At 39.1% G+C, this 17,387-nt stretch overlaps 1 protein-coding gene across 1 annotated transcript in view; it reads right to left on the bottom strand.

The window, feature by feature from the left end:
- ces2b (carboxylesterase 2b) overlaps nt 1-17,332 on the bottom strand; it is a 32,931-nt gene extending 15,599 nt beyond the window's left edge. The window contains exons 1-18 of the mRNA XM_037542401.1: nt 17,193-17,332; nt 16,751-16,864; nt 14,559-14,748; nt 14,138-14,276; nt 13,290-13,423; nt 12,863-13,016; nt 11,828-11,932; nt 11,002-11,103; nt 10,738-10,881; nt 9,187-9,264; nt 6,535-6,682; nt 6,284-6,433; nt 4,589-4,661; nt 4,063-4,223; nt 2,819-3,008; nt 2,428-2,566; nt 1,580-1,713; nt 130-283 (exon numbers count right to left, since the gene is read on the bottom strand). Coding sequence (XP_037398298.1) covers nt 130-283; nt 1,580-1,713; nt 2,428-2,566; nt 2,819-3,008; nt 4,063-4,223; nt 4,589-4,661; nt 6,284-6,433; nt 6,535-6,682; nt 9,187-9,264; nt 10,738-10,881; nt 11,002-11,103; nt 11,828-11,932; nt 12,863-13,016; nt 13,290-13,423; nt 14,138-14,276; nt 14,559-14,748; nt 16,751-16,823 — 2,268 coding nt within the window. The 5' untranslated portion in view covers nt 16,824-16,864; nt 17,193-17,332. The remainder of the gene's footprint in view (nt 1-129; nt 284-1,579; nt 1,714-2,427; nt 2,567-2,818; nt 3,009-4,062; nt 4,224-4,588; nt 4,662-6,283; nt 6,434-6,534; nt 6,683-9,186; nt 9,265-10,737; nt 10,882-11,001; nt 11,104-11,827; nt 11,933-12,862; nt 13,017-13,289; nt 13,424-14,137; nt 14,277-14,558; nt 14,749-16,750; nt 16,865-17,192) is intronic.
- Between the last annotated feature and the right edge of the window lie 55 nt (nt 17,333-17,387).

Genomic DNA, 17,387 nt, shown 5'->3' with positions numbered 1-17,387 from the left:
AACTTTTGTAATTAATGAATTATTATTAACTATTTCGAAATTTTAATGGCACATTTACATTACTTCATGTTTTAATGATGGAACTGAAAGAGAGGTCAAAAATGCATCACACAAATTTTACATGCATACCTGTAGAGACACACTAATTCCTCCAGCAGACTCCCCAAAGATGGTGACTGCTCCAGGATCACCTCCAAAGCTGTGGATGTTCACCTGGACCCACTGAAGTGCTGCCACCTGGTCCAGGAGACCATAGTTTCCTGGGGCATGTTCATCTCCTGTGCTAAAAGGAGAAAGACAAATAAAAGAAACAATCAAATATGACCCAAAATACTTTCCATGTGGTCTTTAAATGAAATTGATGAAATTTAAACATCACTCTTGCAATTGCTAAAAATACTCTATATAGACAGACAAACAACTCAAATAAAACCAGACACACCAGATTTTGACAAAAATTAAATTATTCATTAATATACATGAAAACACGTAACATACTATAACTAAATAATACTACAACCCCAATTCCAATGAAGTTGAGAAGTTGTGTAAAACATAAATAAAAACAGAATATGAAGATTTGCAAATCCTTTTCAACCTATATTCAATTGCATACACTACAAAGACAAGATATTTAATGTTCAAACGGACAAACTTTATTGTTTTGTGCAAATATTCACTCATTTGGATTTGATGTCTGCAACACATTCCAAAGAAGTTGGGACAGGGGCGTGTTTACCACTGTGTTACATCACCTTTCCTTTTAACAACACTCAATAAGTGTTTGGGAACTGAGGACACTAATTGTTGAAGCTTTGTAGGTGGAATTCTTTACCATTCTTGCTTGATGTATAACTTCAGTTGCTCAACAGTCTCCGTTGTCGTATTTGTATTTAATGGTGCCTTCACAGATGTGCAAGTTACCCATGCCATGGGAACTAACACACCCCCATACCATCAGAGATGCTGGCTTTTGAACTTTGCGCTGAGAACAATCCAGACAGTCCTTTTCCTCTTTGGCCCAGAGGACACGACGTCCATGATTTCCAAAACCATCTGAAATGTGGACTCGTCAGACCACAGGACACTTTTGCACGTTGAGAAACGTTGTTCTTAAACTGTTGGACTATTTTCTCACGCAGATGTTCACAAAGTGGTGAACCTCGCCCCATCCTTGCTTGTGAACGACTAAGCCTTTCAGGGATGCTCCCTTTATACCCAATCATGACACTCACCTCTTTCTAATTAATCTGTTCACCTGTGGAATGTTCCAAACAGGTGTTTTTGGAGCATTCCGCAACTTTCCCAGTCTTTTGTTGCCCCTGTCCCAACTTTTTTGGAATGTGTTGCAGGCATCAAATTCAAAATGAGTGAATATTTGCAAAAAACAATAAAGTTTATCCGTGTGAACATTACATATCTTGTCTTTGTAGTGTACGCAATTGAATATCACTTGAAAAGGATTTGCAAATCATTGTATTCTGTTTTTATTCATGTTTTAAACAATGTCCCAAATTCAATGGAATTGGGGTTGTAGAATTCTCAGACATTATCAAGTATATTTGTGTATTCATGTTACCTGAAAAATCCAAGTAACCCAAGCCTGTACTGGATTACTACAACAACAACATCCTCATAGGCTGCCAGCACACTTCCGTCTTGCATGGAAGCTGAGCCTAAAGTTAATCCTCCACCATGGATCCAAACCATGACCTGTGGAACACCAGAAATAAAAATTCACACACATTTCACAGCTCACAATTTGCATTCCAGAGAGAACCAAAGCATCAATTCTGTCCAACAAAATGGTGTACAGAAAATTGCCACCATGCAGAAATGTACACAGTCTCAGAGGGAACATCATGAGATGCAAACCATCCATGTCTCAAGATCAGGTCTATTTAGTACCAAGAGGAGCTTGATTAGATGAAGCACAAGAGTAGATGAGGATAAGAAAAATATCTCCACACCACTTTTTCTGTGCAACATTGTATACTATGATATTTGGTGATATTCTTTTAAGATCTCTTGCATTTTGGATTGTTTCTGTTTATCCATTTGTCCTGACATTTTGACAGAATGTAATGAGCAGCTGGTTGTTTCAATTCTTGTCAAAGAACAAAATGTGACCAAAACAGGGATATAAGGTTCCACCAGTGACGATTTGGATGTCCAATGATGTACACAAGGGCACAATAAAAAGTGACAGCCTAAATGTTCCAGCTGACACAATACTTTGAAATCATGTTACTGTGTCACATTGAATCCAAAATACTTAAGTGAAGAACCAAAACTACAAATGATGTAATTTACCAAGACAGTGTAATATCAATAAGACCATAAGTTTCACTGTTAAATCAAGCTGAATGGTTAATTTTTACTCTATAGGAAATTGCAATTTAAATAAAATAATAAAAAAAAACTTACAGGTAATTTAGCATCTTCACCAGGTTTAGAGGGAGTATAAATGTTGAGGTAGAGGCAGTCCTCAGACATCTCAGGGACTTCAAAGTTCATAAGTAAGTGTTGTAGAATACCATCAAGCAGTATCCTACGTTGAATACATCTGAAATAAATAGTATCAGATAAGATTTCCACAAAATTGGCCCTCTACACTATTATCAGCTTTGTAATTTATTCTATTGTGGTTATTGATGGCATTGATTTGAGGGCCTGAACTAATTCAGAAATATTTGCACATGCTAATAGGAATTCTGAGTTAATGCAAAACTGCATGTTGTTTAAATCTGCAACATCAAATTTACATACTGTGTATGTAAATATTTAAAATCAGTGTGATTTGTCTGTGCCCTCTTACATGTGTGGCTGTTGTGTAGCATCTCTCACTCCTTCCCAAGCTTCTGAAGGTTGGGGTGGGGCGAGTCTCAAAGGACCCATCGGTGGCTTTGCAAACGGCACTCCCAGGTAGCTGTGTACAACTGTGTCCTTCCCTTTAACCGTCACATACTCACCTTTTAGAGCTCCTAACTTAGTCTGCACAACAGGCCCTGTCAGACAAGCATGCCAGCATTTAATCAATACAAAATATCACAGAAACTGAAAAATGCATTAATTACAACCAGAGTTAGTAGAAATAATCAGAATGGAAATGTATGAGTTACAACTACTGCACAGCAAGTTCTACAAGACATGAGTCAATGATTAAGCACATTTGATGAAGACAATCTGTTGCTGTTTGGTTTATAATATGGAATATATTAAACAACGCTAAATTCTATGCCAGCAGATAAAAAGACTCTGCTAGATTATATTTTCCTCACAATAAAAGAGCTTATCTCTAATAAAGCTTCTCTCAGGGTCAAACAATATAATACAATGCTATAAACTTGTAAATGCAGAGTAAAGTAAATGCACCAAAGTATTGCCTATGGCTGATGTGGGTATTTACTGTACAATAATCCAAACTAGAACAAGCACAGTAGAGATAACCATTATTAAATGCTGAAAGCTGGGACAATATGTGAAATGCAATTAAAACAAACATCTGTGATTTATAAATCTACTTCAACCTTTTTTTAAAAGGTTAAAAAACAGTGGAAAGACAAGATATAGTACCTTGTTTTACCTTATAAACTTCATAGTTTTTTGGTAATTGTACACTCGTTCTAAAACTGCAACATGTTCCAAAAAAGTCGGGACAAGAGCACTAAGACTAGGAATGTTGTCAAAATGATGATCCCAGAAAGGTCTAGTTTTTTACAATTGAGGATGGATCAAGGCTTGCCATGTTGCCAAAAATACATTAGCAAAAAAATCCAACAGTTAAAAATGTTTTTTTTTCAGCTAGTGACTACAAGGATTAAGTATTTCACCCTCTACTGCACATAATATAAGCAAAAGAATCCTGAAATTTTAGTGCAGAAATGGTACGACCGAAAACCACAACAGAATACTTGTGAACTTCACCCCCTCAGACAACACTGCATTAAAAATCTGCATGCATTTGTGATGGATCTTTCCACATGGGCTCAGGAATAATTTGAAAAGCTGTTGTCAATAAACATCATCCAGTACAAATAATAAGCACCACACAAGGCTCACCCTTCTTTTTCTCTCGAATCAAGCGTGGAAGAGTCTTGGTCATGAACGTGTAGTGCTTTCCCTTCAGATTCTTGCCAGCTTTCTGCTCCAGCCCAATACCCAGATACTCCGCTTCAGTTCCGTGCTCAGGCCATGGCGTCAGGCCGGGCCCGTTTGGAGATCTATGTAAACCACACCAGGGTTCATAGGACAAGCTGATGTGCAAGATACTTATGTAAAAAAAGTATGCTTTTGCAAGAGATACACCTTCTGCCATTCACTGCAAGACTAAATTACTGCCCAATATGAAGGGTTCCCCAAGTCATTCAACACTTCTGATCTGGTTCTGATGACTCCCATAATTCTTAAACCACAAAATGGGTATCATTCATTTATTTTTAACAAGCATGGAAGCTAGTCAAACACAAGTCCCCTCTCAGTGGTGTTTTTATATGCTTCAGTCTCAGATTCAACATGACAATATTGAGCACTTCAGTGAATGTCACACCAGTCCAGAGATTGAGACTCATCAAGTGTAATTACTCACCCAGTGCGAGCAAAGTTTCCCCAATAGTGCATCACAGTTCTACATAGTTCATTTTCTTTCTCCGTAAACTGACCTGAAAGAAAGAACACGAGAGAGAAACATTTGCACTGAGATGCTAAGTAATAATTATAAGATACTAAATCATAATTGAGATATGAAGTTATAAGTGTGAGATAGCAAGTCTTAATTATGATATAGTAAGGCAAAATTATTACATACATAACCATAATTATGAAATAGGATCTCATTATTATGATTTACTAAATTGCTTTATATTACAGATATTAGAATATCTAGATAGATATAGACAGATATTATATTAGAAAATTTCTTCCACAATTTAGTAAAGAAAAACATACACTATATTTCCGAAAGTATTCATTTGTCTGCCTTTACATGCATAAGAACTTGAGTGACATTCCATTCTTAATACATAGGGTTTAATATGATGTCAGCCCACCCTTTGCTGCTATAACAGCTTCAACTCTTCTCTGAAGGCTTTCCACAAGGTTTAGGAATGTGTTTATGGGAATTTTTGACCATTCTTCCAGAAGCGCATTTGTGAGGTCAGACACTGATGTTGGACGAGAAGGCCTGGCTCACAGTCTCTGCTGTAATTCATCCCAAAGGTGTTCTATTGGGTTGAGGTCAGGACTCTGTGTAGGTCAATCAATTTCTTCCACACCAAACTCGTTCATCAACCGGTGTGCAGTCATGTTGGAAACAGGACAGGGCTGTCCCCAGACTGTTGGGAGCACGAAATTGTCTAAAATCTCTTGGTCTGCTGAAGCATCAAAAAAGTTCCTTTCACTGAAACTAAGTGGCCGAGCCCAACTCCTGAAATTCAACCCCGCACCATAATCCCCCGTCCACCAAACTTTACACTTGACACAATGCAGTCAGACAAGTACCGTTCTCCTGGCAAACGCTAAACCCAGACTCGTCCATCAGATTGTTAGGAGAAGCGTGATTCGTCACTTCACAGAACATGTCTCCACTGTTCTAGAGTCCAGTGGTGGCGCTTTACACCATTGCATTTGATGCTTCGCATTGCGCTTGATGGTTTAAGGCCTGGATGCAGCTGCTCGGCCATGGAAACTCATTCCATGAAGCTCTCTACGGACTGTTCTTGAGCTCATCTGAATGCCTACAGTGAGTTGCTGTCATTACCAATCACTTCCACTTTGTTATAATACCACTGACAGTTGACTGTGGAATATTTAGTAGTGAGGAAATTTCATGGCTGGACTTGTTGCACAGGTGGCATCCTATCACAGTACCATGCTGGAATTCACTGAGCTGAGAGCGACCGATTTTTTCACAAATGTTTGTAGAAGCAGTCTGCATGCCTAGGTGCTTGATTCTATACACCTGTGGCCATGGAAGTGATTGGAAAACATGAAATCAACAATGAGTTGGATGGGTGATAATACTTTTGGCAATATTGTGTATTAAAAAATTTACTGTGGTCTCAGTGTAGAAGAAGGTGCAAAAAAACAATGCTTCACGTTGAAACATAAAACCACCTTCACTGATTCGCGATTCTGAATATTTTTCTCTGTCTTCCAGAGATCAAATGGAACAAATACCCCAATAGTGATTTCAGTATTCAAAATAATCATGTCTTGTACGGTTAACTTATCTATAATGTCACTATAACTTATCTATATAAGGTCAACACTATTATTATCTTACCAGCAATCTTAATGTGGGCGTTGGCAAAGCAGCTACCAAACACAAAATAAATTTCATCAGCATGGTCACTCCCAACAAAGCTGGGCCTCATCTTTTTGATCTCATTGTAAGTATGCTGGAATTCATACAGGTAAACTGGTGCTCTGGAATCTAATCACACAAAAAGGTATTTGAATGAAAATGAACAAATCCCAACAAGAGAAGATATGACTTGGTCTCGGTACCAGAAAAAAACATAAATGGATGTCCACCTTTGTGGTATTTTGCCACTTTGCGTGCAGGAATGTTAAACATCAAGTCCCCGTACATCTCTCTGAAACCATCTCGGATTTTGATTGGATCATCACTGGTGCCTACGTACTCATTCAGCACTACTTCATGCACCCATTTCTCACTGGGCTGGAGGTAATACAAAGGCAGAAACATAAATTTTCATTAATTAATTAACATTATTATTCAACCCACAGTATCAAATTCAAATCCAGCTTGGCTGTCATCTGACTTGGCTGATATAGAACAAAACACAGCTGTAGAAAAGAGCCTGGAAACCTTTTACCCACTCCCACAGCTAGAACTAGAGAAGATTATCTCTTCTGCAAATTGCACAACCTGCACACTCGATGCAATTCCATCAAAATTACTCAAAGAAGTACTGCCAGTCATTATAAAACCTATCTAAACTATTGTAAACTTGTCCCTTAGTCTGGGCCATGTTCCCAAAGCTTTTAAATTAGCAGTTATCAAACCTCTGATCAAGAAACCAAATCTTGATGTCACCGTTTTGTCTAATTACAGGCCTGTTTCTAACTTACCGTTTATATCAAAGATCTTAGAAAAAGCTGTGGCCCATCAACTTAGTTCATATCTACATAAGAACCACATATATGAAAAATTTCAATCTGGATTCAGGCCACACCACAGCACTGAGACGGCTCTAGTTAAGATAACTAATGATCTTCTTCTTGCCTCTGATCAAGGCTACATATCTCTCTTAGTGCTACTTGACCTTAGCGTGGCTTTTGATACAATAGACCACAATATTCTCTTAGAAAGGTTAGAAAACATGGTTGGAGTCAAAGGGATGGCCCTATCATGGTTCAGATCTTACCTATCAGAACATTATCAGTTTGTTAGGGTAAACAATTTATCTTCCACTTATTCAAAAGTAAGATTTGGAGTTCCGCAGGGGTCTATATTAGGACCATTACTATTTACACTATACATGTTACCGTTAGGCACAGTTATAAGTAACCATGGCGTAAACTTTCATTGTTATGCAGACGATACTCAACTGTACATATCAGCCAAGCCTGATGACAAATACAGGTTAAAGAAAATGGAGGACTGTGTAAAAGACGTGAAAGGCTGGATGTCACGTAACTTTCTCCTATTAAACAGTAACAAAACAGAGGTTCTCCTTCTGGGTCCAAAATTAGCAAGAAGTAAATTACCAGATTTAATCTTAAATCTCGCCGACTTTCCAGCCACACCTGGATCAGCAGCAAAAAATCTTGGCGTTATAATAGATTCAGATTTATCATTCGATCAACACATAGGCAGCATCACTAGGACAGCTTTTCTACATCTTTGCAACATTGCCAAGATCAGAAATGCCCTATCCCTGCGTGATGCGGAAACACTAGTACATGCCTTTATTACTTCCAGGCTAGACTACTGTAACGCGCTACTGTCAGGATGCACGAGCAGGAATCACTTCATTGGCTACCTATTAAATTCCGTATTGATTATAAAATCCTTTTATTGACTTATAAAGCCCTACATGGTCTTGCTCCTGAGTACCTGCAAGACCTTATTTCTCATTATGAGCCATCACGACCACTCAGATCCCAGAGTGCTGGCTTATTAATAGTCCCCAGAATTCAGAAGGTTTCAGCTGGGGGAAGAGCTTTTTCTTATAAAGCCCCCAAACTCTGGAATGATCTTCCAGAAACTGTTCTGGACTCAGACACAGTCTCAATCTTTAAGACTAGGCTGAAAACTCACTTGTTCAGTTTAGCTTTTGGTAGCTAATGTTCCCCCTTAGATAAAGGCAGCAGGGGTCCATGGACACAGGGAATTATAGTAAACTGAGACGCTGGTGCTCTCGTCCCGCTGCTCGCACGCGGTCACTCAGGTTTGTGGACGGTGGAGCGGAGGGATGCCGAACTGTTTCAGAGTGCTGCCGTGTCTGTGTGTCCTTCTGGTTCTCTCCTTTTAGTTAAGCTGTCATAGTCAGATCTGCTGGAGTCATTAGCCTCACTCTGGAAATGTTTACATTCCCTGTTTATGTACAAACGGATAGAACAAAACTAATTCCATTTACCTGCTTTCTTTCCGAGTATACAATCACCCATATATCCGGCTGGACACTGAAGGACGACTGACTGCTGAGCCCTCCTGCTACCCACTTCAGACCAGCTGCCCATGCCCCAGCTGCCACCACCTGCCTTGGACAAGCTGCCCACCCTACACTGATGTTCTCTTAGACTCCTAGTTATTCCTAATACCAATATTACTGCTATTAATATTAGTGATATAATCACTTGTAGGTAGTTTGACCAGAGGAGGATGGGTTGCCCCTGGTGAGCCTGGTTCCTCCAAAGGTTTCTTCCTCAGTTCTGAGGGAGTTTTTCCTTGCCACTGTTGACCCTGGCTTGCCCACCAGGGGGTTTCTGTACATTCTTACAGTCCTGTTGAAACTTTGTCTTTTCCGAAATTCTGTAAAGCTGCTTTGTGACAACATCCGTTGTAAAAAGCACTATACAAATAAATTTGATTTGATTTGATTAAGACGTGTGTGCATAATACATACATACATGCATATTCAGCCTCAATATAACTGAGAATTTTAGCATGAGATTTATACAGATAAGAGGGATTATCACAGCCAGATCTTCACTTACACCAGAAAAAAAGAATGGCATTTTTGACATGACTTGCTCTCTGCTGATTCCGTCAGTCCATCCTGGAGCAAGAAGGAACTGTGGAAAAATTAAAATATTTTTGTGTTGGCAGCAAATCTATCAAACATCTTTGCTGACTTGATAGACAGATCATGCTCAAAACCAGTAGAATTTAAAGAACACACACAGGTCAGGTCAGGTCCATAAATATTTGAACACAAAGTTTTTTTTTGCTGTCTGCCACAGAATATTGGAGTTTAAATTAAATAATGAATTTGGTCAAAATGCAGACTTTCAGCTTTAGTTTATATATTTATATTCAAATCAGGTAAACAGGGTAGAATACACAGCCATTCTCATACACAACCCCCCTCCCTATTTTTAGGGGAACAAATGGAATTGGACAAACTGACAATTATACACTCAATAGTAACTTTAACTGCAGCTGTCTTCAGTTCCTGCTTGTTGCTGAGGTGATTTAACTTCAGTTTTACCTTCAATAAGTGAATGCATCCTTGATTGGATTGAGGTCAAGTGACTGAAATGGCCATTGCAGAACATTTTACTTCTTTGCCTTAAAATAGGTCTGAGGTTTATTTGGCAATATACTTCCTCCACCACACTTTGAATTATAAAGAGTTCCTTCTCTTCTCCACCTTCTTCTTCTGTCACAAGTTGATCTTTCTCTGAACTCACCCTAGGATGTTGTTTCAGAACTTCACAGAATTTTTAGACACTTTTGGAAGCTCTAGTCTTCCTGTTTTTGAGGCTTGACAATGGTTTACATGTGGTGTTAAGTCCTCTGTATTTACCCCCAATCCCATTTCTACCCTTGCCCAACCCCTTAGAACTCCATTTCGAGTGTCTACATCTGGGGGTATTGTGTGCCAAATTTTTGTTGAGATACAGTGGGTAAGGCGACACTACCCCCACCATGCTTTGGATCATAAGCAGTTCCTTCTTTTCTCCATCCTCTTCTTCTGGCACATGTTATTCCAAAACTAAACATAGGCTTTTTAGATGTTTTGGAGGCTTGCCAACAGGTTTCATGTTGTAGTAGGCTCTCTGTATTTAGGCCCAATCCCATCTCTCCCATTTCTCTTTTTTGAGAAAGAGGGGTAAGGCGAAGTGTTCAGGCTACATGGCCCCTGTAAAAAGAGGTTTTTCAGAGGCACACTCTAAACAGATGGTTATGAGAAAAAACAGAAAATACGTTAAGATGGCTGCACAAGCGTCAAAAGTTAAGAACCCCATGAATTTAAGCATTTTCTCTATTAAAAGTTGCATAACCGTTATATTATCTTAGTTTAATGGTGTTTCAATGTATTATGGTATTTTCATTACAACAAGCATAAAAAATAATTCACCAGGAAAAGAACCTGTTCCTACACTGTTCACCTGCATTACATGTAAATACCCTCAAATTAGAGGGTATTTAGATTATACGATAAAAAAAGAGCTCTCAACGTCCAAATATTTATTGACCTGACTGATGGTCCCATGCTTTGGTTCACAGTACAAAGATTTCAAAGAAGGCAACCTTTCACTCACATTAATAAGTCCATATCCACCGTCATCATCTGTCACACCTGTGATTAATGGCACTTTATTGAACTGCTTATTCTTTAGAAGTTCATACACAGATTTAGGAAGAAATCGTCCATCCTTTGGCACTTTGACAGAGATCAGTCCCTCCTAAAAAAGAAAAAAAAAACACTGCAGAACAAGACATGATCCCCAACCATATACGTATAATAATAAGAAAATCTTTAGCTATCCATTTATTTCACTTCATAGTACTTATTAAAAACTCACAATTTCTGTAACCCTTTGAAGGTCCTTCTCTGACAGCTGCATAACACAATCCACCATCTTCTTTGTGCTGGAGATGTCACAGCCAGACATTTCAGCCAAATGCTGAACAGAGAAATATCGACATATTCCGGTTTACATCTTTTTAGCTTTCAGTGCGTAATTACAATAATCATGCTAGAAAAGTATCACTTGACGTCAGGCCCAGATCATCAGGCTATCAGCCCCTGGGCACAAATAATATGTGGGCCCCTAACTGGCTACCGTTTTTAATCATATCACAGCTGGTTACACAAAACCTAAGCAGCACCACTAAGGTAGCACACTAACTACAGTGCTGGGCACGTCGCCGCCATAAGTGTGGTGACATAGCAATAGTTTATGCACACATTAACAAGAGCACTTCCCTATAAAGCATGCATCTATTCTTCACTAGCACATTTACTCCAGTGAAGACAACATTTATTAAAACTGAACAGCTGGAATATATTTTAAAATTTATATCCCCTCATGACCTTTTTCTGTAACTTGGATGGCTGACATTTCATATTTGGCTTTGGAAATGATCATCCATTATCACTCAAAGAATCAAGCAGTTTGACCTAGGTAATAGCAGTGAAACACATCTCTATCACAGGGACAAATTATGTCATTTTCTCACTATTAGGTTGACAACAGCTAGTTAGATTTTCTCAAGATTCATTATGGTGGCTCCCTATTGGCTCAGGCGCCTGACCACATCTCATAAACTCACTACATGATCCAGGCCTACTTGAAGTATTTCATTCAGAACATAATGAGTGGACACTAAAGAACAGACACTTTTTACCTGAGCTATAGGTAAAGGATTGTCAGTCATGATTGCATCCATCGCTGCAGTGCCGCTCTCTGCTATGGCAGAGCGGAACAGACCAGCAGACAGTGGTGAAAGAATCTGTTTCAAAGAAAAGAGAAATGATCTAAACACTAAAACAAAATCAATTATGTAATTTTTGTAGGGCTGCAGCAAACGACTAATCTTATAGTCCAATACTCGATTGATTACTGACTAGAAATAATCGATTATTCATATTATGAATCACTACATTACCAAATAACTTTTATGTAGCTGTAGCTTTTAAATTTAGCTTGAGGTTGTTTGTTGAGAGGGTCGCTGTGAATAACAGTTAGCTGCTTCTCTGTTCCAGATCCATTAACGATAACAGAGAATTTCAAAATTCAAATATTACAGCTCAGCTCAGCTCATGAAACAGGAAGGCTTTTAACATTAACCAACTAGCTATCACAACGGAAACACAGATGCCGCGTCACAAACCATACACTTCTGTACTTCACACACTACACTAATGAGTGCACTTCTAATGGTGTATGCACCGTTTTTACACACTATTTAGTGAGCTAGTATGTGGGGACATGGCATATTTCATCGAGATTAATCTTCACTCAGTAAGTTTCCTCTTCAGATGCTCCAGCATTGAGGCTGTACTCCATGCTTTACAAATAACACAACTGACAGCCCTGTTTTCTTAGTTTAGCTCAAACACTTTTGCAGATTTTCCTGAGGCTGCCTTCGCGCAACTGTTACCTCTCCAGTAATTAGTCACGTCAAAAACGTTCTTAGTGAGTGCGAGAAAGACATGCAATGACTTCACCAACTAATCAACTATTACATTAGTTGTCAACTAATTTGGTCATCGATTTTAGTTGACTAAGTCGAATAATTGTTGCACCCCTAAACTTTTGTAATTAATGAATTATTATTAACTATTTCGAAATTTTAATGGCACATTTACATTACTTCATGTTTTAATGATGGAACTGAAAGAGAGGTCAAAAATGCATCACACAAATTTTACATGCATACCTGTAGAGACACACTAATTCCTCCAGCAGACTCCCCAAAGATGGTGACTGCTCCAGGATCACCTCCAAAGCTGTGGATGTTCTCCTGGACCCACTGAAGTGCTGCCACCTGGTCCAGGAGACCATAGTTTCCTGGGGCATGTTCATCTCCTGTGCTAAAAGGAGAAAGACACATAAACAAAATCACGTATGACCCAAAATACTTTCCATGTGCTCTTTAAATGAAGTTCATGAAATTTAAACGTGACTCTTGCAATTGCTAAAAATACTCTATATAGACACACAAACAACTCAAATAAAACCAGACACACCAGATTTTGACAAAAATTTAATTATTCATTAATATACATGAAAACACGTAACATACTATAACTAAATAATACTAGAATTCTCAGACATTATCAAGGATATTTGTGTATTCATGTTACCTGAAAAATCCAAGTAACCCAAGCCTGTACTGGATTACTACAACAACAACATCCTCATAGGCTGCCAGCACACTTCCGTCTTGCATGGAAGCTGAGCCTAAAGTTAATCCTCCACCATGGATCCAAACCATGACCTGTGGAACACCAGAAATAAAAATTCACACACATTTCACAGCTCACAATTTGCATTCCAGAGAGAACCAAAGCATCAATTCTGTCCAACAAAATGGTGTACAGAAAATTGCCACCATGCAGAAATGTACACAGTCTCAGAGGGAACATCATGAGATGCAAACCATCCATGTCTCAAGATCAGGTCTATTTAGTACCAAGAGGAGCTTGATTAGATGAAGCACAAGAGTAGATGAGGATAAGAAAAATATCTCCACACCACTTTTTCTGTGCAACATTGTATACTATGATATTTGGTGATATTCTTTTAAGATCTCTTGCATTTTGGATTGTTTCTGTTTATCCATTTGTCCTGACATTTTGACAGAATGTAATGAGCAGCTGGTTGTTTCAATTCTTGTCAAAGAACAAAATGTGACCAAAACAGGGATATAAGGTTCCACCAGTGACGATTTGGATGTCCAATGATGTACACAAGGGCACAATAAAAAGTGACAGCCTAAATGTTCCAGCTGACACAATACTTTGAAATCATGTTACTGTGTCACATTGAATCCAAAATACTTAAGTGAAGAACCAAAACTACAAATGATGTAATTTACCAAGACAGTGTAATATCAATAAGACCATAAGTTTCACTGTTAAATCAAGCTGAATGGTTAATTTTTACTCTATAGGAAATTGCAATTTAAATAAAATAATAAAAAAAAACTTACAGGTAATTTAGCATCTTCACCAGGTTTAGAGGGAGTATAAATGTTGAGGTAGAGGCAGTCCTCAGACATCTCAGGGACTTCAAAGTTCATAAGTAAGTGTTGTAGAAGACCTACAAGTAGTGTCCTATGTTGAATGCATCTGAAATAAATGGCATCAGATAAGATTTCCACAAAATTGGCCCTCTACATTATTATGAGATCAGCGTTGTAATTTATTCTATTGTGGTTATTGATGGCATTGGGTTGAGGCCCTGAACTAATTCAGAAATATTTGCACATGCTAATAGGAATTCTGAGTTAATGCAAAACTGCATGTTGTTTAAATCTGCAACATCAAATGTCAATCTGTACAACATGAGTTACTGTACATATTGTGTATGTAAATATTTAAAATCAGTGTGATTTGTCTGTGTCCTCTTACATGTATGGCTGTTGTGTAGCATCTCTCACTCCTTCCCATGCTTCTGCAGGTTGGGGTGGAGCAAGTCTCAAAGGACCCACTGGTGACTTTGCAAACGGCACTCCCAGGTAGCTGTGTACAACTGTGTCCTTCCCTTTAACCGTCACATACTCACCTTTTAGAGCTCCTAACTTAGTCTGCACAACAGGCCCTGTCAGACAAAGACCAGCTAAATCAGAGTGAAGTGTAAAGTTATGGCTACATACAGTAAAACAGTTCTCCCCTTTTAGGTCAAGCTTTTTTACTTTAGATTTGTGCAACTGTACTTTTCTCCCTCATGATCTATACTATAATATACTACAATAAAGGATATTCTACATGTTTGCAGTAAATTCTAACAATTACTATGAAAATACATATAGTAGATTTTTATAAGACAGTACAGAACTTACTATACAGAAGTACTAAGAGAAGCATTGTTGTAGACTTGCTGTATATTACCACAGACATCTTATACATTCTTAGTATAATATATACAGTGGGACAAAAAAGTATTTAGTCAGCCACTGATTGAACAAGTCCTGCGACCCTGACAAGTCTTCACCAGGTTTGCACACACAGTAGCTGGTATTTTGGCCCATTCCTCCTGCAGATCTCCTCTAGAGCAGTGATGTTTTGGGGCTGTCGCTGGGCAACATGGACTTTCAGGTCCCTCCACAAATATTCTATGGGGTTGAGGTCTGGTGACTGGCTAGGACACTCCAGGACCTTGAAATGCTTTTTACGGAGCCACTCCTTCATTGCCCGAGTGGTGTGTTTGGGATCATCGTCATGCTGGAAGACCCAGCCACATTCCATCTTCGTTGCTCTCAATGATGGAAGGAGGTTCTGACTTAAAATCTCACAATACAGGGCCCCGTTCATTCTTCCCTTAACACAGATCAGTCATTCTGTCCCCTTTGCAGAGAAACAGCCCCAAAGCATGATGTTTCCACCCCCATGCTTCACAGTAGGTATGGTGCTCTTGGGAAGCAGCTCAGCACTCTTCTTCCTCCAAACATGACGAGTTAAGTTTTTGCTAGTTCTATTTTGGTTTCATCTGACCACATGATATTCTCCCAATCCTCTTCTGGATCATCCATATGCTCCCTGGCAAACTTCAGATGGGCCTGGACATGTACTGGCTTAAGCAGGGGGACACGCCTGGCACTGCAGGATTTGAGTCCCTCTCGGCGTAGTGTGTTACTGATGGTAGCCTTTGTTACTTTGGTCCCAGCTCTCTGCCGGTCATTCATCAGGTCCCTCCGTGTAGTTCTGGGATTTTTGCTCACTGTTCTCATGATCATTTTGACCCCACGGGTTGAGATCTTGCGTGGGACCCCAGATTGAGGGAGATTATCAATGGTCTTGTTTGTCTTCCACTTTCTTACAATTGCTCCCACAGTTGATTTACTCACACCAACCTGCTTGCCTATTGTAGATTCACTATTCCCAGCCTGGTGCAGGGCTACAATTTTCTTCCTGGTGTCCTTTGACAGCTCTTTGATCCTGGCCATGGTTGAGTTTGGAGTCTGACTGTTTGAGGCTGTGGACAGGTGTCTTTTATACAGATAATGAAGTCAAACAGGTGCCATTAATACAGGTAACATGTGGAGGACAGAAGAGCTTCTAAAAGAAGAAGTAACAGGTCTGTGAGAGCCAGAAATCTTGTTTGTGGGTGACCAAATACATATTTTCATAATTTACAATTATATAATTTACAAATAAATTCTTTAAAAATCCTACAATGTTATTACCTGGATTTTTTCCCTCATTTTGTCTCTCATAGTTGAAGTGTACCTATGATGAAAATTACAGACCTCTCATCTTTCTAAGTAGGAGAACTTGCACAATCAGTAGCTGATTATTTTTTTTGTCCCACTATATATATATATATATATATACACACATACACACACACACACACACACATATATATATATATATATATATATATATATATATATATATATATATATATATAGACACACACACACGCACACACACACACACACACACATATATATATATATATATATATATATATATATATATATATATATATATATATATATATACGCATGCGTGTGTCCTCTTTAATTTAAAAGTAGCCCACACACAGACAGTAAGTAAGCAAGCAAGCAAGGCCACCGAAAACTTGCAGCCGCTCTTACCATCGTGTGCTGCCGCTGGCTCTAGCAGGGCCGCTCCAGTCACGGTCCACAGCAGTAAGGCCAGAGCGCCCATCGTTCGACCCTGGCTGAGCCCTCAGCGTGTCTGAGCCGTTTCTGGAGGTGCAGCAGGATTAAATATGAGCGCTTGCTGTTATGTAAAGGGGCGGTAGAAGGGCAACGCGAACTTTGACTCATATTTCGCAAGTCATCACGGTTACATTAACTTTGATATGGACTGCAGTAGTTATGTACAAAGTGCACCTACACAGTAAGTGGAGCAGATAAAATGGACAGTGAGCGTAGAAATAAGGACGTGGTCATAATGTGATGCCTGATCTCTCTCTGCCCCTCGATACTGTCTTTATGTTATGTAATGTGTGATTCCGAGAACTAAAATTAATAAAATAAAAAAAAAAATACATCACGCCGCTATAAACCCTACCAGTCGCTAACAAGCCAATGGATCCGGCTTAGAGGTCTGCTTGAGAAAGACCCAGAGTAACGAAGAGCACAGTTACACTCATCCGAAGAGCAGAACTGCCCTGGTGCTGCTCAATAGTTCTGCTGGAGAGGGTGGTTGAAGTTGCCACGGCTGCAGTGCCACTCCGCACCTGTAGGCGGCCGTACTGTCGCGCCG

Source organism: Pygocentrus nattereri, chromosome 11, assembly GCF_015220715.1.
Source record: "Pygocentrus nattereri isolate fPygNat1 chromosome 11, fPygNat1.pri, whole genome shotgun sequence".
NCBI classification, from domain to species: domain Eukaryota; kingdom Metazoa; phylum Chordata; class Actinopteri; order Characiformes; family Serrasalmidae; genus Pygocentrus; species Pygocentrus nattereri.
The sequence above is the reverse complement of the archived record's forward strand: the minus strand, read 5'-3'. Positions and strand labels throughout refer to the sequence as shown.